General features: G+C 41.7%; 1 protein-coding gene across 1 annotated transcript in view; it reads left to right on the forward strand.

The window, feature by feature from the left end:
• Nucleotides 1-23,818, forward strand: part of LOC126249214 (uncharacterized) — a 255,126-nt gene that overhangs the window by 113,137 nt on the left and 118,171 nt on the right. The window contains exon 6 of the mRNA XM_049950868.1: nucleotides 12,912-13,292. Within this exon, the coding sequence (XP_049806825.1) occupies nucleotides 12,912-13,292 (381 nt within the window). The remainder of the gene's footprint in view (nucleotides 1-12,911; nucleotides 13,293-23,818) is intronic.

Raw genomic sequence — 23,818 nt, forward strand, 5'->3', positions numbered from 1 at the left:
AAAACTTGGTTCTTGAGTGTACAGTGTACTGTACATAACTGTACAGTCGTATCACTCACTATGAAACATGTCCCTAATTTTTAACTGTTTCATTGATGAAATGGGACGGTGGCATGCTTTATCATGCAACCGCTTTACAAGCATTACATCGGTACTGCATGTATCTGGTTGTTGCATAATGTACTCCAGGAAGACCTCGGCAGCTTCAGCACCAGCAGTGTGAGAAATCTTCATGCTCTCTCCTCCTGTGTCCTCTTCTTCATCACTTTCATCATTACTTTCTTGCACGCTTTTGATTATTTCTTCATCTGTTAAAGTTTGGTTCGTATCACAGTTTTCCTCATTCAGCCACTTAGTTACATCTTCATCATCAATTTCTTCTCCTTCTGGAAGGTTGTGGGACATGTCAGTGTACAAAGTAATTGATAATTCTGAATTGACTGGCTCATCGCTGTGACCCACTACTGGATGCAACTCGGCTTCAATGGGTGGCCACAATTCTCTCCAGCTCTTCATTATGGTAGCGCTCTCCACTTTATCCCATGCTTTGGCTGCTTGGAAAACATCATCACATATGTTAATTGCTTTCCACAACTTCAGCATAGTGTTGATAGTCATTTTCACTTTCGTTCAGCAAGGAGATGAGAAGTGAATGTCGATAATGACGTTTAATTGATTCCTAAATTCCCTGGTCCATGGGCTGAATTAGGGTTGTCACATTGGGTGGGAAAAAAGAGTGCTTGTATAATACCATCAGACTTTAGAGAAATATTTGAAGCATGACTGGGAGCATTGTCCATTATAAGGATAACTTTCAGTGGCTCTTCTCCCACTGCTGGTACAAACGTTTTATGGAACCACCGAGAGAATATTTGTTTGTCCATCCACACTTTTTACTGAGGGCAATACTGCACTGGTAGAGCATTTATGTCGGTGTGTTGAAAACAACGTGGATGTTGGGATTTTCCAATCACCGTAAGCGGTAATTTATGACTCTCATTTTCATTCCAAGATGCCATTAATGTTACATGCTGTTTCTGTTGGTTGTAACCATGAGCTTCCTTCTTGTTATTGGCAGCTAATGTTTTTGAAGGAAGCATTTTGTAAAAGAGTCCTGTTTCATCAGCAGTATACAAGGCATTAGCAGTTAAATCTTCTTCCGCTAGTATTTTCCGTATCTTGCTTACAAACTCATCAGCATCCTTCTCATTAGCTGAGCGACTTTCCGCGGTGACTGTCAGCTGCCGAATGCCATATTGTTTTCACAGTTTGATAGCCAACCTTCGCTCACTGCAAACAAGGTACAGCTGCATTTTCCTTTGTAATCGGGCCACTGGCTGGAATTCCTTTACTGCATTGTTGTATGAACCATCTATAAACAGCTACGTCCAGTTCTTCATTCTCACTCTTTGACATAACCTTCCATTTTCCCAACTCGCTATCCATTTGTGTTGAGTACTGTCGAATAACATCTTCTTTCTTTTTGATGTCATAAATAGTTGCTCATCCAACACTGAACTCAGCAGCAATGGCTTTCTGCGAACAGCCTCAATTTAACTTATCTAAAATTTCAAGTTTCTGCTTGAGTTCTTGTGTAAAGTGTTTCCTTTTAGAAGATATGATTCCGAACTGTAAAGAAAGCTACAATTTCAAATATGGTGTATAAAGCATTGTTTAACTAAGCATTGTTGTGCACGATAATTCATTGTACATGTGTTTTTGGATGTGCGCTGGATTACTGAAAGGCCGCACTACTGAGGGCCGGATTAGCGAGAGTCTAGTGTATAGAATTTAATTGATGAAAGGAGAAAATATAAAAATGGAGTAAATGAAATAGGCAAAAAAGGAATACTAACGTCTGAAAAATGAGATCGACAGGAAGTGCAAAATGGCTAAGCAGGGGTGGCTAGAGGACAAACGTAAGGATGTAGAGGCATATATCTTTAGGGGTAAGGTAGATACTGCCTACGGGAAAATTAAATTAAAGAGATCTTTGAAGAAAAGAGAACCACTTGTATGAATATCAAGAGCTCAGATGGAAAACCAGTTCTAAGCAAAGAAGGGAAAGCAGAAAGGTGGAAGGAGTATATAGAGGGTTTATACAAAGGTGATGTACTTGAGGCCAATATTACGGAAATGGAAGAGGACGTAGATGAAGATGAAATGGGAGATATGATACTGCGTGAAGAGTTTGACAGAGCACTGAAAGACCTAAGTCGAAACAAGGCCTCGGGAGTAGACAACATTCCATTAGTACTACTGATAGCCTTGGGAGAGCCAGCCATGGCAAAACTCTACCATCTGGTGAGCAAGATGTATGAGACAAAAATACCCTCAGACTTCAAGAAAAATATAATAATTCCAATTCCAAAGAAAGCAGGTGTTGACAGGTGTGAGAATTACCGAACTGTCAGTTTAATAAAATACTAACATGAATTCTTTACAGAGGAATGGAAAAACTGGTAGAAGCGACATCAGAGCAGATCAGTTTGGATTCCATAGAAATGTTGGAACACATGAGGCAATCTGACCTACGACTTGTCTTATAAAATAGATTAAGGAAAGGCAAATCTATGTTTCCAGCATTTGTAGACTTAGAGAAAGATTAAAGCTTATGTTGACTGGAATACTCTCTTTCAAATTTTGAAGGTGGCAGGGGTAAAATACAGGGAGTGAAAGGCTACTTAAAATGTGTACAGAAACCAGACTGCAGCTATAAGAGTTGAGGGGCATGAAAGGGAAGCAATGGTTGGGAAGGGAGTGAGACAGGGTTGTAGCCTATCCCTGATGTTATTCAATCTGTATATTGAGCAAGCAGTAAAGGAAACAAAACAAAAATTTGGAGTAGGAATTGAAATCCATGGAGAGGAAGTAAAAACTTTGAGGTTTGCTATTGACATTGTAATTCTGTCAGAGACAGTAAAGGACCTGGAAGGGCAGTTGAACAGAATGGACAGTGTCTTGAAAGGAGGATATAAGATGAACATCAACAAAAGCAAAGCAAGAATAATTGAATGTAGTCGAAATAAATGAGGTGATGCCGAGGGAATTAGTTTAGGAAATGACACTTGAACTAGTAGATGAGTTTTGCAATTTGGAGAGCAAAATAACTGATGATGGTTGAAGTAGAGAGGATATTAAATGTAGACTGGCAATGGCAAGGAAAGTGTTTCTGAAGAAGAGAAATTTGTCAACATCGAGTATAGATTTAAGTGTCAGGAAGTCCTTTCTGAAAGTATTTGTATGGAGTGCAGCCATGTATGGAAGTGAAACATGGACGATAAATAGTTTAGACAAGAAGAGAATAGAAGCATTCGAAATGTTGTGCTACAGAAGATTGCTGAAGATTAGATGGGTAGATCACGTAACTAATAAGGAGGTACTGAATAGAATTGGGGAGAAGAGGAATTTGTGGCACAACTTGACTAGAAGAAGGGATCAGTTGGTACGACACATTCTTAGGCAACAAGGGATCACCAGTTTAGTATTGGAGGGAAGCGTGGCGGGTAAAAATCATAGAGGGAGACCAAGAGATGAATACGCTAAGCAGATTCAGAAGGATGTAGGTTGCAGTAAGTACTGGAAGATGAAGAAGCTTGCAAAGGATAGAGTAGCATGGAGAGCTGCATCAAACCAGTCTCAGGACTGAAGAAAACAACAACAACAACAACAACAACAACAACAAGTCCCCGTTTGGGTTTGCCGTCTGAGTTACTGGCCGTTTTAGCGAACGATGTGCGAGCTGTCAACTGCATTTCACTTTTTACCCGTCTGAGGAAGATGACCAAGGGCATTTAATTGTTAGTCCTGGACCTCCGTTTCTCTATTGCATATTTTATAGACCTTTCTCTATGTCCCAGTTTCTATCTGTCTTCTCTTCTGTCGTTGGGGATTGACATGTAGTCGTTTCTAACTCCTATCTTCGTTTTCATGTTTCACAATTTTGACATACGCTTTTGACCCTAGTTGTTTTTGTGCCCTAACACAAAACAAAACCAAACGGGGGAGAAATACAGATGTCCTTACATTTTTTCAACCTATGTCTTTACTTACCTGTGAGATCTCAAAATTTACCAGGGAAAAATGCTAAAACTTGTCTGGAAATCGGGGAAATGTCAGGGAATTTTACTTGGGGAAGATTGTGGCAACCCTGTAAACACTGCAATCAGGAGTGATATGTATGTCAAATTTGTTTTATTTGTGTTATTCATTGCAAGGATGTAAACACTGAAGTCAGTTTGTTATTTTAATGAACTAACTGTTGCTGATGATTAAATGTCACTGTAAATCATGTAATTAGAATTTTGTTAATGTAAATTGGTTAGTAAAAATTTATGGAAGTGATATATGGACTACTGTTGATTTTGGCAGTGGAGGAAAACATTGCTGTTTGTTATTTGTCATGTAAGATTTGTGACTTACTATATAAAGATGTGCATGAATAGTTCGGATTTGAGATGCAACACACCATTGGAGGTAGGTGCATGCATGGATACTAAACGAGGCTCTCGTGACATCAGCTGTTTTCCAATGAACCTGTCTTCAGTGCTAGTCCTTAGTCTATTTTAACTGCACTTCATAAATACATCTACACTGTGAATTGAGTGTCATCTAACCAAGCACTATTAGTGTAAGTATGGTACAATTCAGTGAGCAGCTACAAATTTTTATTTTTGTGTGTTCTTACAACTGTTTTGTATTTTAACTTTAATAGGCCTGGCTTGAAAATGAACTTAGAAGTTTGACACTAGTTGCCAGCATAGTAAAAGCAACTGTGACTTTAGACAAATCTGTTTTTAGTCCCAAAATTATCTGTACCGATTAGCTCTGTCTGCTCACCATCTATCTCCTGTATGTGTACAATATTCTTTTGCACAAAACACTGTGCTTTATCAGACCCATCATTCTCTCCCAGTGGCTCATCAACACCACACAACTCAATTACCAGCAGATATATTTCCACGCTCACCCGAAGCATTTTCTCTGTACAGATGAAATGAAGTTCCACAGAGCTCTACTACATGTTATTTAAGGCCAGTTGTAGCATGTTGCTTACAAAGGTAATCTAACCCTAATTTTGGGCAGTAAGCATTTGCCTGTATGAGGCAAAACTTCTGTAAAGTAACAAAAATGTTTTACTCTCACCTGAAAACTTAATATTGCTGAACACAGTGAATGTGGTCATTACCCTCAACTCCACACAACTTAAACCATGGAGGGTTTAACCACCTCTTTACCATGAGGTCCAAACTTGCTGGATACACGTGCACGCCTGTGTCCAATAAAAATTTTGTTCTCTTCTGCCCAACACACACAAATTATGCTCCTGCACATGGTTCAGATGTACTAAAAGTTACTAGGAGTGACATTCGGCTAGTCTCGGTATCCCATTGTCATTTAATAGCTGGTGACTTCCATTCCGTCCCTCCCTATCCTGCCGTCTACTCTGCCTAAAGTCTCATTCTCGATGCCCTACCTATCCACACTTCTTGCTCTGGTGCTGGCAGCAACCTCGCTATATGTGGCCCAGTTGTCTAAAATGGTAACATTTGATGTTTGTGGAAAAAATACGCTTTTTATCACACTCTGGTCACTGCATCTCTCTCTCTCTTTCATTCATTCTTCTAAAGCTGTTGCTGCTCCTATGGCCACAGCTAAGTTCTCATGAAACTTTGCTTACATCTGTTTTCCTTGATACATGGCAACCCCACACAAATGCGTCTAAACGCTTTTTGCTCTGCCTCCTGCAGGAGGACCTTATTCTTGTTATCAAAACTTTTGATGGATTTTTGATACACCATTTTAGTATTCCCAATAATACCTATAGATATTTTGCCTCCAATAATGCTGCAGTAATCATTTCCTCAGCACTTCAAATGTTTGACCATTTCTAAGCTCTTCTGATATGTTGCATATATTTTCACAACTTCCAACAGATTGCCAACAAATGCTAACACATCCTCTCCTGCTTTCCCCAAAAACAGATTGACTAACATCTTGAGTAGTTGCTGATAAACTGGACAATGATCTGTCCGTTTTCAAAGCTTCTAACTGCCTATGCAAATATCTATTAGCTGCCCTCATTTGAGCCAATTGTTCTAGCAATGATCAAACCACTTTTGGAATGGTAACCATCTGTTCCCCTGATTTACCCATTGTAAACCCTGTGTCAATAATAATAGGATAAATAAACTAGGAAAAATACCACAGGACAGGGAGTTACTGCTACTAACATTGCTTCACTTTCCACAAGTGCTTTTAGCCCGTACATCTGAGCATGAATGTGGTGCATGCACTGCATTTCATGCCATAATGCCCAAGTTTATTACTCTTAAACTAGGTCACTGGCGAGGATTGAGTGCAGAGTGCACTATGGTCCAGCAAACTACAATGTATACACTTATCTAGTATTTCTCTAGTGTTCCCCCCTAAATTCACTCATGTCCATACCATTGTCTAAATCCATAAATTATACTTTGAAACCAATTTGTGAGTCTAATTAACCAAAATCTTGACCCACATGAGTAGCAAACAGCCGAAACAGTTTGTCTTAACTCACCATGCTGCAGTGACAAAACTGCACACAGACCTGCAACGTTGCTCAGTGTTACTGGCTCTTCTGGCACCAGTTGTTGAGGGCCGCTAGCTGCGCTAGTACCAGGGTAGTCAATTCAGGATGGTGAATTGGACGATTGGTGCATGGTACCAGTTCCTCAGTGGCTATGGAAGCAGAAATGCACCAGTATTGAGTCGTGCTTTATTTGACAAGATATTCACACAATAGCTGAAGGCTGCATCTAGATGTTGTGCGATGACTACAGGTGGCAGGGCCTGCCTCAGCATAACACAAGGCAGTGTGTTAGGCAATACATGGAAGCCAGTCAGACAAGTGTCCATGGTGAAGCAGCATCATCAGTGTCTGTGCAGGTATGTGGCTCTGTCAGCATCACTCTGGCAGTGAGGCTCATATGTGCTGGACACCAGCAGTACTGGCAGGGGGTCAGATACAGACGCAGACTGCGAACGCGAGACCCTTTACAACATCCAGGAAACGTATGAGCTCACACAGCTCCACTCAACAGCTGCTGTTGAAACCCCGGAGTGTGAGGACTAGCAGTGGCCCATAGACCACTAGCTAATGAATGATGTAGTTAGACGAAGGCGTAGTGAAGTGGCCCACGTGACACTGTCGCCTGATGTGAAGTAGGCAGCAGATGGACACAGACTACTGCTAGGCCTGGGCAACCTTGATTTATAGTCACTTAGCTTGGTTTATTGTGAAAAGGTGCTGCTTCTGGTCATTTAGGGGCTGAAGCAATGCAGTGTCAGGGCACAGCATGTGGTAGCACAGCTTGCCACTGCAATGAGCTGATGTCTTGCACCATGATGCCTCAGTGTGATTCTGGTCCTCATAGCAGAGTGTCACAAGCAGCTAGCTTACCCTCTCTGTCTTAGGTCGCAGAGTCTGTTTACAGGGTGGCTATTCTTCTGGAAAGCCTGGAATTCTCAGAGAATTACATTCTACTTGGAAAGATCAGAGAAATCTCGGGGAATTTCAGGAAATTCAGAAAATCTCAGGGCATGCTGCATTTTTAACGTAGCATTCAAAGTGAATTTTATTCAGTTTTACAAATCATAAATTTTAAAATACTTCATATTTCAAAATGTGTTAATTATATGAATACTAATTCAATACCGACTGCTCATGGTTGGTATATTGGTCAGTGGAGAGGAAAGCAAAGTCAATATTCATTATTGTGGTATGCCTCCTCCTCCTCCTCCTCCTCCTCCTCCTCCTCCTCCTCTTGCCCCTCCCATCCTACCCTCTTCCCCCTAGCCCCCCCCCCCACCCCCTTTAATTTATCAGGAACTTCTCGACACCATATTCCTCTTACACCTGGATTTCTCAGAGAATTTTTTTCTAAGTTTGAATAGCCACCCTGGTTTAGAGGTGTGTTGGTGCTTCAAAACATACCCCCCAAAAAAGTAAAATAGGGTTTGGAAAAGATAGGACTAAATGCATCTAAAACTAATTAAAAACAGAATAATTGCCCTTGTGGCAGGTGACAATAGCTACCCTTACAGTTCCATTGAGTTGTTATGCTAACGGCATCCTAGTTAGGCATTAAGGGACCAATAGCATAGGTCGCACTCCAGGATCACTGTTGATACAGTGATGGTGGAATATCATTGGCAAAGATAGGTTCTGAGTCCATGAGTCCAAGTGAATTGGGGGAGGGGATGACTGGTGAGAGGGGAGAATCTGTCTCCTCTGAGCTCACCAGAGTAGTCTTCTCCCTAAATTTTCCTTACCTACATTTGTGAGTCAGGACTCTTGTGAGGGTGTGTGTGCTGTGTGGGTAGGAAATAATGAGGATAGGAACAGGTGGCTCTGGGACTGACAGTCTGTCTCCAACCACTGGCTGGTGTTGGGCCACTGGTCTGCATGTTTCTGGAGACGATAATGATGCTTCTCTGACTGAGTGCAGGGAGTCCATAAAGATGCGTTGCAGGAATAACAAGAGGGGCGTCTTGCTCTCGGAGGGACTAATGTAGTTGTGTCGCTACCAGAGGTTGACTTCGAGAGAATGTACAGAATAAGCACTCGAGGTACTGTTGCTAACCTGGCCACGGAAGTGGCAATATTCTGTACCAGTGGGATGTGATGAAAGCAATCTTAGGTCCTTGGGTGCCAGAGCATGAGAGGAAATTGGAGTTTTTGGATTTTACATTCTTTAATTAAGGTAGCATACTTTGAGGAAGGGGGGGAGGGGGGGGGGGTGATTATCTACACAATTGAGACAAAATGATGGTTATTCACATTGCAAGTTTTCAGAAAGTCCCGAATATTATGTTGTTGGCATAACCGATAGATGTCTACCAGGAGCATTTTCATTTAGAGCACTGAATTGGGTGTGGGGAAATACACCGTCACATCACAGTGGTCAACCATGATTTCAACCCTTTCAGGAAGTGAATCCCTCTCAAAAGTGAGGGTTAATGCTCTGCTGCCAACCTTGTTATCTTACATGGGCAGAGGTACACAACTTACGAAAGGGACTCCCCCTTGCTTCTCAAAGTTACCTCATAATTCTTCATCTGCATGGAGTGTGTAGTTCCAGTTAAAATTTAATATGGTTAGGCTCTTATGTGGTGTTATGCTGACAGTATGTCACAAAGTTTCTAGCAAGAGAGTATGGTTCAAGACTGGGTGGATCCACTGGTTTGGTTCAGATAGAACCATTTCTTTGTTTATTGAGGGAAGAGATTTCTCCAGATAAATGTTTGATACCTGCCACGATGCTGCCTACTCTGGGTGAGGAGTCTTCCCTTGGGCGCAACCTGGCCAAAGGGATGGGCCTATGACTTGGTAGCCATTGTGATCCACACATCGGCAGGGAGCTACCATGATGGGGAAGAAAGGAGTGGTAGTTGTGCGAGGTGTGCAGGAGAACATCTGTGAAGTTTGGAAGGTGGGTGAGCAGACACTGGTGAGAGTAAAGATATGAGGGCGTGTCCCGAATTGTACTTACACAGCTCAGTGTGGCAATTACTTCATTTGGTATCAACCTTCCAGTGGTATATGGAATGGCGGGATTTGGTGCGATTTACCAACAAGACCACACAGGATGCACTATGCACCCAGATAATTGGCAAATTTCATGAACAGCGACCATTTAATGTTCGTGTGACATCTGTTTTCGATACGCAAGACTCGGAAGTCTTGTGAAGTGATAGAAAATGCTCTGATGCAAAGCAACAAAAATCTAAGCAGTGGTCATATCTGCTTTTTTGCTTGAACTAAAGATGTATTGGATGTTTGCCATAGGAACAACCCGTGCATAGGTAGAGGGTGAAAGACATGGTGACTAATTTCTTTGCTGTTGTGTGTTAGTTTCTCCAGACAGACATTTGAGATCTATAGGGATTGGCGATGCTATGTATCGATTTCAAAAATACTACATTTAAAGATCAGTTGCATATGTTTATGACATTGATGTGGCAGTTGCTGGTAGTGATTGTTGGTTGTGCCGCCGCCCCCCCCCCCCCTCCCATCCCCTCCCCCAGTGTAGACTGCATGGGGAGTAAGGAGATGCTGGTATTACTATTCAAAGATAGCCATGACAGGAAAATAACTGCTGGTGGGAGGTACTGGCTATATAAATATACTTGGCAAGGCTTATTAAAGTGAGAATAAACCACTCTGAAACTGCTTGGTAGATTAAAACTCTGTACTGGATGGGAATTCAAACTTTGTCTCTTTGCTTTTCGCAAGTAATTAGTCTTTTGACTGAGCAGCTGAAGCACAACTCATGATTTGCCGTCATATCTTTACTCCCTCCAGTGTCTCTTCTCTTACCTTCCAAACTTCACAGAAGTTATCCTGCGTACCTTGCAGAACTACCACTCCTTTCTTCCACATCATGGTAGCTCCCTGCCAACGCATGGATCACAGTGGCTACCAAGTCAAATGTCCATCCTTTTGGCCAGGCTTTGCCCAATGAGAGGCTGCTCGTCCAAAGTGGGCAGCAGTGCGGCGGATATCAAACATGTATCTACAGAGATCTGGGTTAGTTTTCAGTAGATTTTGCATTTGAGTCACAAATTGATGAAGCATTTTTTAGACTACATATTACTTCCACACTCAAAAGTATTTCACAGATTTATAAGGTCAGTAAGTTCTGAAGTGTGGCTGATTTTGTCACCTCCGTAGCAACTAGTTTTGTCCAATTCAGCAATCTGAGAATTCCGTGTATTATACCCTCTCTCATTTTACCATGTATTAACTTTCCTTGTGTTTTCTTTCATATCACGAAATGAGATGTCAGTAACATAAAGATGCAATACAAAATTGTTGAGGCTTTCGTGGCCACTTGTTGACAAACTGCCTATTGGCTTCTGTCTCGGGTTCTTCGGCCGACGTTCATCTAATGATTTTTCTGACGTTTCGCCAGCACGAGTGGCTGGCATTGTCAAAGCTTCACCCTCCATTGCCGGTGGTGAACTGGAGCCGAGCTCGCGGGCGCAGACTATATGTACCTGGCGCGCCAACGTCCGAGGGCTTCTCCGCGGTCATTTCCGGTGCGCAACACAGAAGCCCTACCACCTCGGCTGTATGGATTACCCAAGATCCATAAGAACAACGTTCCACTGAGACCGATCGTTAGCGCTCCTGGATCACCGACATATAAGCTGGCAAAACACTTGGCCTCTCTGCTCCAACCACACGTGGGGAAGACCGACACATACATTAAGGACTCAGGACATTTCATTGAGAAGTTGAAGAAACTGAAACTTGCACCAAACGACATCCTGGTCAGCTTTGATGTTGTTTCGTTATTTACGAAAGTGCAACTCAGTGACGCTCTGGAGCACATCGGTTCCATTTTCCCGCTAGACATCAGAAAGCTCTTCCATGCATGTCTCACCACGAGCTATTTCACGTGGAATGGCGACTTCTACGAACAGCTGGAAGGCGTCGCCATGGGTAGTCCTCTCAGTCCAGTGGTGGCCAACTTCTTCATGGAACAATTCGAAGCACAGGCACTGGACTCGGCCACTTGCAAACCTAAGGTGTGGTACAGGTACGTCGATGATACTTTCGTGGTGTGGAGCCATGGTGAAGAACAGCTCGGTGACTTCCTAAGACACTTGAACAGCCTCCATGCCAACATAACATTTACCATGGAAGTAGAAAAGGACAAGAAACTGCCATTTCTAGATGTGCTGGTCACAAGGGACGGCGAAAACCTGGGACACAGCGTGTATCGAAAACCGACTCACACGGACCGATACCTGCACAAACTGTCAAACCACCACCCGAGCCAGAAAAGGGGCATGATTAGTACGCTCGTAACGAGAGCAGGACGAATATGTGAGCCGCAACACCTCAAACGAGAAATGCAACACCTGGAAACAGTCCTGAGGAGCAATGGGTACTCCACAAATTATATTAGAAGTGTAACTGAGCCAAACACTCGGCGAAGTAAGGAACCAGAAAAAGAAATGTCGGGTACGGCCTTTCTGCCATACATTCCCAGAGTGACGGACAGAATCGGCCGTATATTGCGCAAACATGGCGTAAAGACGATCTTCAAACCGACAAGGAAGATCAAAGAGTGTCTTAGATCGGCGAAGGAGAAAAGAGACCCACTTTCAATGTCGGGAATATACCGCATACCATGCACATGCGGAAAAGTTTATGTCGGGATGACTGGACGATCCATTAACACCAGGATCAAGGAGCATAAGCGACATTGCAGGTTGGGGCAGGTGGAGAAATCGGCCGTGGCAGAACACGCACTGAATGAGACCGACCACGTAATAAAATTCGCCGACACGGAAGTTCTGGCTGTAGAGAACCACTATCACACGCGCTTGTTCAGAGAAGCTGTAGAAATACAAAAACACGCGAACAGTTTGAACAAGAAAGAGGAAAGCCTTAAGGTCAACGGATCCTGGCTTCCCGTACTGCAGCGAACGACCGTCGCAGGTAGCAAGAGGAGAACCGCACCGGAAATGACCGCGGAGAAGCCCTCGGACGTTGGCGCGCCAGGTACATATAGTCTGCGCCCGCGAGCTCGGCTCCAGTTCACCACCGGCAATGGAGGGTGAAGCTTTGACAATGCCAGCCACTCGTGCTGGCGAAACGTCAGAAAAATCATTAGATGAACGTCGGCCGAAGAACCCGAGACAGAAGCCAATAGGCAGTTTGTCATAAAGATGCAAATTTATTGTTTGTACATGGTGCCATGAACAATTGTAATTGAATAGTGTATACAGATTGACAGTCTGACTTGAGATGGAAAGTACTTTTTTGGTATGCTTAATTGCCAGCCCATGTTCTTTACTATCTTGAACTTTCCTTTCTCAGATTAAGTGTGTTTATCATATAATTATTTTTTTTCCAGATGTTGAGTTATTAAGAAACTCTGAGTTGTCGGAAGAGATTACTTCAAAATCCTCAGTGCATCAATCAAAAACCCAATTGCAGAAGTTTGTTCCAGGAAGACTAGAACAATCTTTGGATGAGGATAGTAGTCAAAATTTGTTTTGTAAAAACTTGATGAACTGTAATGTTACTGAAAGATGTGTAGTGGGCAGCAGGTATGCTTCATTACAAACTGAATATGTTGACAGTGAAAATGGGAGGGAAAGTGGACATATGGACACAACTGTGAGTGGCATGCTGTGTGATGAGAAACTGATGTCAGCAGACAGATCAGATGGAGACAACCAAATGTCTGCTGATGTTCACTCAACAAACTCTCTTCAGCAGGATGTTTCTGAAAGTGAGTATCATGTTGCTGATCCTAGTATCAGCTCAGGTAGTATATTTATGTCAAAAGTTCACCTTGAATACCTGTGAAAGCAACTAAACTCACCTTCTTCCTGTGCTGTTTAGCTAATGCAGACAGGGAGTACAACACTGAAATATATGTCTTTAACATATACAGTAAAATTTCTGCTGGTTTCTCTGTATAATATTTTGCACTTGTATCTTACTGTCTGCTTCAAGAATAGCTGGGCCTCTTCAGAAATTTGATCATAAAGAGGGATGACCAAGAACTCTGTATACACACTTCCTCCACTACCATGTTGCAGTGTCTCAGTGAACAGACCTCACTAGGTGGCAGTACAGTCACACAAGAAACATTGAACATTTTGGATCTAGCATGGTTTCATGTTAGGATGTATTAAAAAATTCAAAAATCTGAAAGTGCTATACAAAAAATTATGAAGAACAGTGTTATACTGTCACTGCTGGTACAAGAAAATGTATAAAGTTTGTGTAAGTCAGTAAGTGCTCTCATTCTCAAATAATGGATGAAAGTAGTCTGGGTATTTGTGTGTGGTGAGTTAAGATGCAATAAGACATACACACAATTTATAACTGTAGTACTGGTCTTACTGTGTTCAGTCAATTATACCTCTTAATGAGGAGAGCCTTTTAAATTTTTAAATCTAATCACTATTTGTATAAAATATTGAAAATCAATTTTTCTCCCCTCTGGAAACCATAAGATAGGCAACTTGGAACTGTGGTATGGGTTCTGTGCCATGGGATAGTCATACAGTAATACAGATGCGATTTTACTTTCCAAAACTTTGCTACTGGCATTGGAAAGGCTACAGTTCTCAACATCATAGAACATAAACAAAACAGATTTTCACCAATATTAATTATTTTTTGTTTGCTGAAGTCAGTACAAAATTTATATCTGGCACAGACTGTCGACTCCCACAGATGAAGACAGTTTCCCAGATTTTCATCACTTTGATTGCCACATAATCATGACTTCCTGAGTTTCATAATAAAAAGAAACCTTTAACACATATCTGTGGATAGAAACATATATAAGTCTTTTACAGCCTCATTATGGAGACTTGTAAGCTCTTTCCGAGGAGAAAGTTCATATAACTCCTGAACAGTTTGTGTAAAAGAACACATCTTCTCAATGGGAATTACATTCCACGTTAATGAGTTCCATATGCAAATGAAGAGAGGTGGTATCAGCTTGAACAGGAAACAGTTTTGGAAACTGTCCAAAACAGATGTGACATTGAAAACCTCCTGAAAATGTTTAGAAAACTGTACCTGTATTTCTTCCAACACTATAATAAATTATTCAAAATCAACATTTTCTTTAAAATCGCATAACTTAGGGAAGTAGGCAGTGTTCTGTCTCAGAAGTTGTTAGTTCTGCAATGTGATTTTCTTCTTAAATGCATCCACTTTTTCCATCAAATTGGAGTCGAGTTGCATCTCCCTTTGCAAAGACTTAATGAAGGTGTTCAACTGTACAGTCATATCCACTAAAATGCAATATCTATGATTCATTCTGAACCTTCTAATTTTGGTTCCTGATTTCTTTTTTGCTTTAAAAATTGAACAAATATCTGAAATCAGAAAACTGTTCCAAGCATACTCCTTGAGTTAACCAATATACTTCACATTAATCTATAACATCTCCATAATCTTCATTCGCTTCCATCAAGAATATTTCAGACTGACCATATAATAAACCAGGTGACATAAGAGATTTACTATTCACACCACTGATGTCATCACATGCCCTACACTTGCAGATATAGCACAAAGTGCTTGTTGATGTAGAAAACAATGCATACTATACAAATTGACTGTTGGTCATTATAATTTTCTGGTCAGCAATGCTACAAGATCATACACTCAATCAGTGGTAACTGCCACTGACATATTCAAGTTCTGGCTAATGGCTTCAATTTCCACTTAAAAGGTTTTCAGCAGGTTGATGCCTTTCTTTGTGTCTTTCATTGGTACCAAATCTAACAGTTTGTCACGTGCAAATCAGTGTCAATACTGTGAACATACGTTGGAAGCTGTCATGTCTGATATGACAGTTGGCAATTGATAAAGCAGCGAATTTGATGGCATTGACAGTTAACTGCCTATAGGCATCCACTGCCATGACAGTTACACAGCAATGGCAGTATCCAGGATAACAAAGAAAAGTTACAACAGTTGTCAGCCAGCTTGCTACAGGAGAACATACAACAGCATTATCTGTGACATCCTTCCCAATCAAAGCAATGTATACAAAGTACATCCAGACAAGAGTGTGCAATCTCATATCGATAAGTAGGCTAATACTTCTGAGTGCTTTGAAAATTTTAGTTACCGAAGTAACATCATATACCCTCTCAGCCTGTGATTTTTCATTTTGTTTCCTCTTCTTCTTCTGGGTACTTCACTTTTTTGTCATGCATTGTACACAGAATTTCTACACCCACATACAATGATTTACGGCAGGAAACTCATGTTGAAATCGGCTCGCAGCACAGCACTGCATCTCTTTAGGTCTGCCGACTATTTGCTCTTTCATTTCCAGATATATTTTTAATTTCTTTGTACACTGTGTTGTAATGCCATTCTGTAACAAATCTGTGATGCCCAGCAATTATGCACAGCATAATAGACTGAGAATTGTCATCATTCTCATCGATGGAAAAAAAATCTGCGATTCCCACTCATTTTTGAGGGCTTGTGAAGATGTGTTGCTAGATTGTTTCGTTTTGTCTGTATGTTCTATTACAAGAGCCACTGTGCTTATAAACTGCCTTTGTACAGGGAGAAATTTGTAGGGAATAAGTAGTGCTGCAACCTCAATTCTGCTGAACAGAAGAAAATTGCACTGACAAAAAGGTGCGAGAACAAATAAAGTTGTAGTGCACTGCTAAATGAAATTTTGTGCTGAGCAGTTCTGAGAAGGTCTGAGCAAAGCCAAGACAGACCTAATGAAGCTGAGACTTTCCTGCACGATTCCTGGAAATATTGTTACAAGTAATGTAGTGCTCTACTTATTCTTTGTTGTAGGTGCATGTTTCTATCATACTGTTTATACTGTTCTCTTTATTACCACAGTCGCCTATAAAGAAGCGTGTGCCACTTTTTTCTGTAGTAATTTCATAAAGTTAATGTGTAATATATTACTCCTGGTTGCAACAATGTGTTCACCCTGAGTGCTGTTGTGCATGTCAGGAGAAGTTTCTGCATTTAAGCCTGGAGATGATTGGACAGTATTTCTACAATCCTTAAAAAGTGTTCTAGTCTTGGCCTATAATGTTGGTGTAAGAGACAGTGACTATCCTATGAAGAATTCTATTAACAGGAGCGCTGAATGGCCCAAGTTTCCTATGACGTTTAATTTTGACAGTCTTCTGCAACCAGTCACCAAATTTTGGAAGTGTGCTGCTGTGATGGTTTGCACCTTATGGTCATAATCTGTTAGCATCACGCCACAGCAGTTCCAAAACATAGTCAGCATCATTTCCCCGTTGATGGTCAGGTGAATCAACTCTTTTACCACTTGCTTTGATCCTTCACATCTGGGTGGTGGTGATAAACACAGATCTCATCTGTGTTGATTAGACAGCTAAACAAGTCATCTGAATTGGCCTGATAGCTGCAATATCTCCAGTGCAAAAATGATTTGGTTGGCTTTTTGAAATGATGTGAGTAATCACGAAACCTAGTGGACAGCAACATTCGTCATACTGAAAATGCCATGCAAGATGTTGAACACTGTGATAGACCAGTCTTCAAGCACCACAGCCTCACTTCTCTTGCCATGCATATTCTTTGCAGATAAATGGTCTGCCACTTCATTCTTCTTTCAGACAGAGGACACAGGGCATTTGTGCAAAGATTTTGCCAAAGAGTATCAAGCTATTGTAGTAGGTGGAGTGGGGAAAATTATAGCATTAGGGGTGACCTGGATGAAATAGAACTAGCAACTACACACACAAATGTGAGTTTTGTGGAGGTCCTGCAGCAAAGGCCGCTCCGCCACCGACAATCTGGTGAGCCTGGAGTCGGCCATCCGTACTGCCTTTGCCCGCCGTCAGCACCTGGTCGCTGTCTTTTTCGACATGCGGAAGGCGTACGATACGACATGGCGTCATCACATCCTTTCTACGCTTCATGGATGGGGTCTTCGGGGTCCTCTGCCGATTTTTATCCGAAATTTTCTGTCGTGTCGTACCTTCCGCGTGCAAGTCGCGGCCTCGTATAGTTCCTCCCACGTCCAGGAGAACGGTGTGCCACAGGGTTCTGTTTTAAGTGTCTGTCTGTTTTTAATAGCCATTAACGGGCTTGCTGCGGCCGTGGGAAATTCTGTCTCCGCTTCCCTGTATGCTGACGACTTCTGCCTTTATTACAGCTCTACTGGCATTGCAGCGGTTGAACGTCAGCTACAGGGCGCTATCCGCAAGGCGCAGTCTTGGGCTGTAGCGCATGGGTTTCAGTTTTCGGCAGCCAAGACCCGCGTTATGCATTTCTGCCGGCGCCGAACAGTCCATCCTGAGCCGCAGCTTCATCTTGCCGACGAACTGCTTGCTGTGGTGGAGACCCACAGGTTTTTGGGGGTGGTTTTCGATGCCCGGTTGACTTGGCTGCCTCATATCCGGCAGCTCAAACAGGCATGTTGGCGGCATCTCAATGCTCTGCGATGTTTGAGCCACACCCGCTGGGGCGCCGACCGCTCTACCCTGTTACGACTCTACCAGGCGCTCATCCAGTCCCGCCTGGATTATGGGAGCCTGGCTTATGGCTCAGCATCCCCATCTGCGTTACGGGTGCTGGACCCAATTCTCCACAGCGGGATACGCCTTGCCACTGGTGCTTTCCGCACCAGCCCTGTGGACAGCGTACTAGTGGAGGCAGGTGTACCTCCACTGCGGTTCCGACGCCAACGTTTGCTGGCCGCTTATACTGCCCATGTTCTAAGCTCGCCCGGGCATCCTAACTATCGTCTCCTGTTCCCGCGATCGGTCGTCCGTCTGCCAGAACGTCGGCCCCGGTCTGGTTGTACAATAGCGGTCCGCGTCAAAGAGCTTCTCTCTGGGCTTCGGGTTTTCACTGTTCCACCTCCTTTCCGGGCTACTTTGCATACACCCCCATGGTGTGTGCGTCGCCCTTGCCTTCGGCTCGACTTGGCACAGTGCCCGAAGGACTCAGTCCCTCCAGAGGCCTTCCGCCGCCGCTTTCATTCCATCCTGGCCACGTATCAGGGCTCTGGCATTGTTTACACCGACGGCTCGATGGTTGCTGGTCGAGTCGGTTATGCGCTAACTCTAGGGGACCATTCCGAACAACGTTCCATGCCGGATGGCTGCAGCGTTTACACTGCTGAGCTGGTCGCCATCTTTCGTGCCCTAGAGCATATCCGCTCCTGCTCAGGTGAGTCCTTCGTTATCTGTAGCGATTCCCTGAGCGGTTTACGAGCTCTCGACCAGTGTTTTCCTCGTTCTCGTCTGGTGCTGGCTATCCATGAGTCTCTGCATGCTCTTGCCCGTAGCGGCCGCTCTGTGGTCTTTGTGTGGACCCTCGGTCATGTCGGTATCCCGGGTAACGAACATGTTGACCGCCTGGCGAAAGAGGCCACCAGTAAGCCATCTCTGGACGTTGGCCTCCCAGAGACTGATTTGCGGGCAGTCTTCCGCCGCAAAATTTTGGCGCTATGGGCTGATGAATGGCGCGAACTGACGACACGCAATAAACTTCGTGCTGTGAAGGAGACGACGGCTGTGTGGCGGTCATCCCTGCGAGCCACTCGCAGGGACTCAGTAGTTCTTTGCCGGCTCCGCATTGGCCACTCCCGGCTGACACACGGTTACTTACTGCGCCGGGAAGACCCCCCTCTATGTCGATGTGGGGCTGCTTTGACAGTGGCCCACATTTTGATGGCCTGCCCCCTTTTAGCTGTGGTCAGGCAGACATTTGCGCTGCCTGATACGCTCCCTGCCCTTTTAACAGACGACTCCACTATGGCTGACTTAGTTTTACGTTTTATTCGGGCAGGGGGATTTTATCATTTAATCTGAGTGTTTCTGTTTTATTTTATTGTTTTGTGTTGATTCTGGCCTTTGGCCTATGATTTTAAACTGATTTTTTTTAATGTGTTTCTCAGTGGTTGACTTTTCCTTTTTTATTTCTATGGTCGGCCAACCACCGTCACACTCTGTGTGGTTTTAGTTCGTTTTGTCTTGTCTTTGTCTGAGTTTCTCTTGTTCTGTTTCGTCTGTGTTCTATTCTGTTCCTCGTTTTTATTCTCTGTGGGTGTTCTTTGTCTTTGGAAAAAGGGACCGATGACCGTAGCAGTCTGGTCCCTTTGATCCCCCAAACCAACCAACCAACCAAGGTCCTGCAGCACCATGGGTAGCCCTGAGCATGAGAACACTGAGTTGAGCAGGCTGCTGCTGATTGATATGAAATCTCATGCGAGTGCAGTGCCCGTTGCTACAGTTAGGAGATGGGGATATACTAGACATGACCTACATCTGAAAAGGAGAGGAAAAGGTAAGTTGGCTGAGTTTCTTGCAGATAATATAAGGGTGTCCACCATCACACAAGGCAGGTTCCCTATGGTTACTGGTGTCAGAGAGATTAGAATCAGGATTCAGACACCCTGTTTTGAAAGAAGTGAAAATAACAGAAGAGCTTCCCAAAATGCTTAACCATGCACAGAAAATTAAAGTTAGCTTATTTCATCAAAATATTAGAGTGTTGATTAATAAGTTAGGTAAAAGGGCTTCTTGTCCGTCTGAGAAATATACAGCGCTCTGAAAAGATATGCATTGTGTGCCTATCTGAGCACCACATAATCATACATAATCATAGGGTTAGATAAGTTACATATAAAAAGATTACACTCCAGCAACTTACTCATACTGAACTAATATGGGAAGATGAGGAGTTGTTTGATATGTTAAGACAGAACACAAGCTCAAAAACAATCAGAGAAGCAGATTTTCTAGTTATGAGCACATAGAAGTGTGTACTTGTAAATCAGCACTGAAAAATACTGAACTTTTAAATTGGAACTGTATGTAGATCTCCACTGGGAAATTTTGAAGTGTTAATGAGGAATCCGGATCCCTTACTATGCTATCGGTCAGGCAGCAGCATGCAGTTATCAGTCTGTGGTGACTTCAGTGTAGATTATCTAAAGGACTGTGAAAATTTTTGAGGAAAAATGATCTGGAAACATTGTCTCGATCCTACAATTTCATCTCGGTAATTAAGTTTCCAGTATGTGTGGATAAAGACAGTAGGACCCTTATTGATAGTATTTTCTTTGGTCAAACTCAGAGCAAGAAAATGACTGTGTACCCAGTAACATGATAATGATGCATAGTTAGTTAGGGTTGATAAGATATTGTCCTACAGCACGGATACTGCTCAGTGGGACAGCATGGATACTCCTCAGTGGAAATCAGTTAGAATAATTAATGGCTCCAGGACAAGTATTTATAAGAATAGTTTACAGGAGATTAACTGGGTTGAAATATATAATGAGCCAATTGCTGACATAAAATTTTAATCTATACTGTGATAAAGTCATGTCATTATTTGAAAAGAGCTTTTCGCAAAAGCTAATCAGAGAGGACATTAAACAGCCATGTAAAAGACTATGGATCACTTGAGGGAATAAAATATCTTGTGAAAGGAAAAGGGAACTGTGCCTGTTGGGAGAAAAAGTAGATTTTCCAGTTGCATACTACAAAAACTACTCAAAATTACTAAGAAAAGTTATTAAAGAATCAAGGAACGTGCACATTATGTAAGAAATGAATAATTCTTACAACAGACTTAAGGCTATAAGGAATGTAGTGGAACGAGAGAGAAGACAGCTAGCCACATTACAGGATAACATAATTATTGAGCTGAGTGGAAGGACTATAAATGATGAGTCACAGGTAGCAAATATATTAAATAATCATTTCTTAAACGAAGTAGAAAGTATAGGGACAAACAGTTACAGAGTATAACCACAGCAGTATGTTGAAAAAGCAACCCTCATAGATTTCAGTCATATGAATGTATCACCAACTTTTTCTGAGATTAAGAAAATTATACATTCACTCAAATATAAAAGCTTATATGATTTTGATGGTGTTTCCAATAGAGTACTAAAGATTTGTTCCCATATAATAAGTCTTGTCGTATCTGAAATATGTAATGCATCACTACCTCAAGCAATTTTTCCAGAGACTGAAATATGCCCTTGTCAAACCCTCCATAAGAAAGGTGATATGAGAGATGTCAATAACTACCAACCTGCTTCACTGCTGACATCATTTTCGAAAATTTTTCAGAAGGTAATCTATTCTAGAATAGTATCACACCTGAGCAAAAATAATATTCTCAGCAAATCATAGGTTGGATTTCAGAAGAGTTGTTTTACTGAGAATGCCATTTACATGTTCACTCACCATATTTTACAAGCATTAAATAATAAAATAGTGCTGGTATTTTCTGTGACCTGTCAAAGGCATTTGACTAAGTGAATCACAATATTCTTCTAGATAAATTGAAGTTTTAGGAGTTTGATTGTATAGCCATCAAATGGATAATGCCATATCTAACCAAAAGAATGCAGGAAATTGTACTTAGTAATTCAACCAATGTAGTCCAGGGATGTTGTCGTGACAGCAGAAATCTTGTGTGGTGTCCCCAAAGGCTCAATCTTAGGTAGGTCCAGTATTGTTCTTCATATATGTAAACGATCTTCTGTCTAATATACAAAAAGCAGAATTAGCTCTTTTGCGGATGATGAGAGTATTGTAATCAGTCAAAGCATGCATGCAGAAGCAGAAGAAATGGTAAACAATGTTCTTAAAAATACAGCTGACTTGTTTTCTGCACATGGTCTCTCTGTTTTAAAAATGTGGAAGATATTCATTTATACACACCTAGGGGTACTGCACCAATTATAAGTGTAACACACAGTGAGTAAATAATAAATAGGGTGCAAACTTCAAAATTCTTAGGTTCCCATACTGATGAGAGTTTCAACTGGGAAAAGCACACTTTGGAACTCCTGAAATAACTTAGTTCAGCCTCATTTGCTCTTAGAATCATTGCAAATCTTGTGAAGAGACAAATCAGTAAGTTGATATATTTTACGTATTTTCATTCAGTAATGTCATATGGACTAATGTAAGGGGGTAACTCCTCATTAAGGAAAAAAAATCCTTATTGCTCAGAAACATGCTGTAAGCGTAATATGTGGTGCACAACTGTAGTCATCTTGTAGACATCTGTTTATGGAGTAGAGCGTTCTGACCACTGCTTCAGAGTACATGTATTCCATTGTGAAGTATGTTGTAAATAATCCACAGCAATTCAAAAGGAACAGTGCTGTAAATTTTTTAAAACAAACCTTTATAAATTTTCAGCATGTAGCCATATTTAAAAAATTAATTTGCAATGTGTATGTACAATGAATTGTTCCACATCCTTAAGACTGATCATGCAAATGATCCATTGAACAGCTAACTAGCTAGCTAACCAACTTACTTACTTACTTACTTACTTACTTAGTTACTTATTTGATGACACTAAAATGTATGTGTTGTATGATACTGCATTGTTGCTTTACACTTCCATCAACTCAGCTTGGATTGTTGCGGTGTTGTTCCCCTTCAAATGCAGAAAATTAATTACAATGTGATACTCAACTACATCAATAGGCTGTACCATTTTGTATTAGCCCCTTTAGCAATGTGCAACAGTACTGTAGTGTGGGGATTTCAGTGTGTACTAGGACTGCCAACATATACTTCACACAAATAAAAAAAATATGAGCTGCCGTGCTGAAGGTGCTAACCACTTGACTTGGATGTTTGAGGAAGAAAATGTGAACTAGGGTCTTGAAATAAATTTTGCAAAGATGATGTGTTTTATTGTAGGTTGTAATATAGATTACTTGAATTTTGATTGGAACATTGTTAAGGATTACAAAGAATTCAAGCGTCTTAAATCTATTTTCATATGCATCCATGTTGTAAGGAGGATATCGAACATCAAATGAACCAGGGACAGGAACAACTAAGGAGTATATGCTTTATTTTACAATGTCTGTTCCTTCAGATATGCATGCTTGTCTGAAGGAACAGACATTATAACATAAACCATGTAATATGTGCCTAGACAGGTAGGAGGAGGAGGAGGAGGATGGTACACATTTTCATGTGTCACTAATAGGTGGCATCTCTGTATGTAATACAGCTGACGCCTAAGAATTTACAGTTAGCAAATAAATTTCATAATATGTGGCATATGTTTGACGAAATGTATAAGTAACTACATTAAAGTCAGTTATAATGTATATTGATCTAGTGAACTGCTCTCTCTAATGTAGAAGTATAGGGTGTTAGGAAAATAGTGAGGAAATTATGAAATCTGAAGATGAATGTAATAAGAAAATGCAGAATATAGAGCATGTGCGAAATCCATACATATTATTAAAATGTATCTATGTATGTACGAATG

The sequence above is a fragment of the Schistocerca nitens genome, chromosome 3 (assembly GCF_023898315.1).
Source record: "Schistocerca nitens isolate TAMUIC-IGC-003100 chromosome 3, iqSchNite1.1, whole genome shotgun sequence".
Classification (NCBI taxonomy): Eukaryota; Metazoa; Arthropoda; class Insecta; order Orthoptera; family Acrididae; genus Schistocerca; species Schistocerca nitens.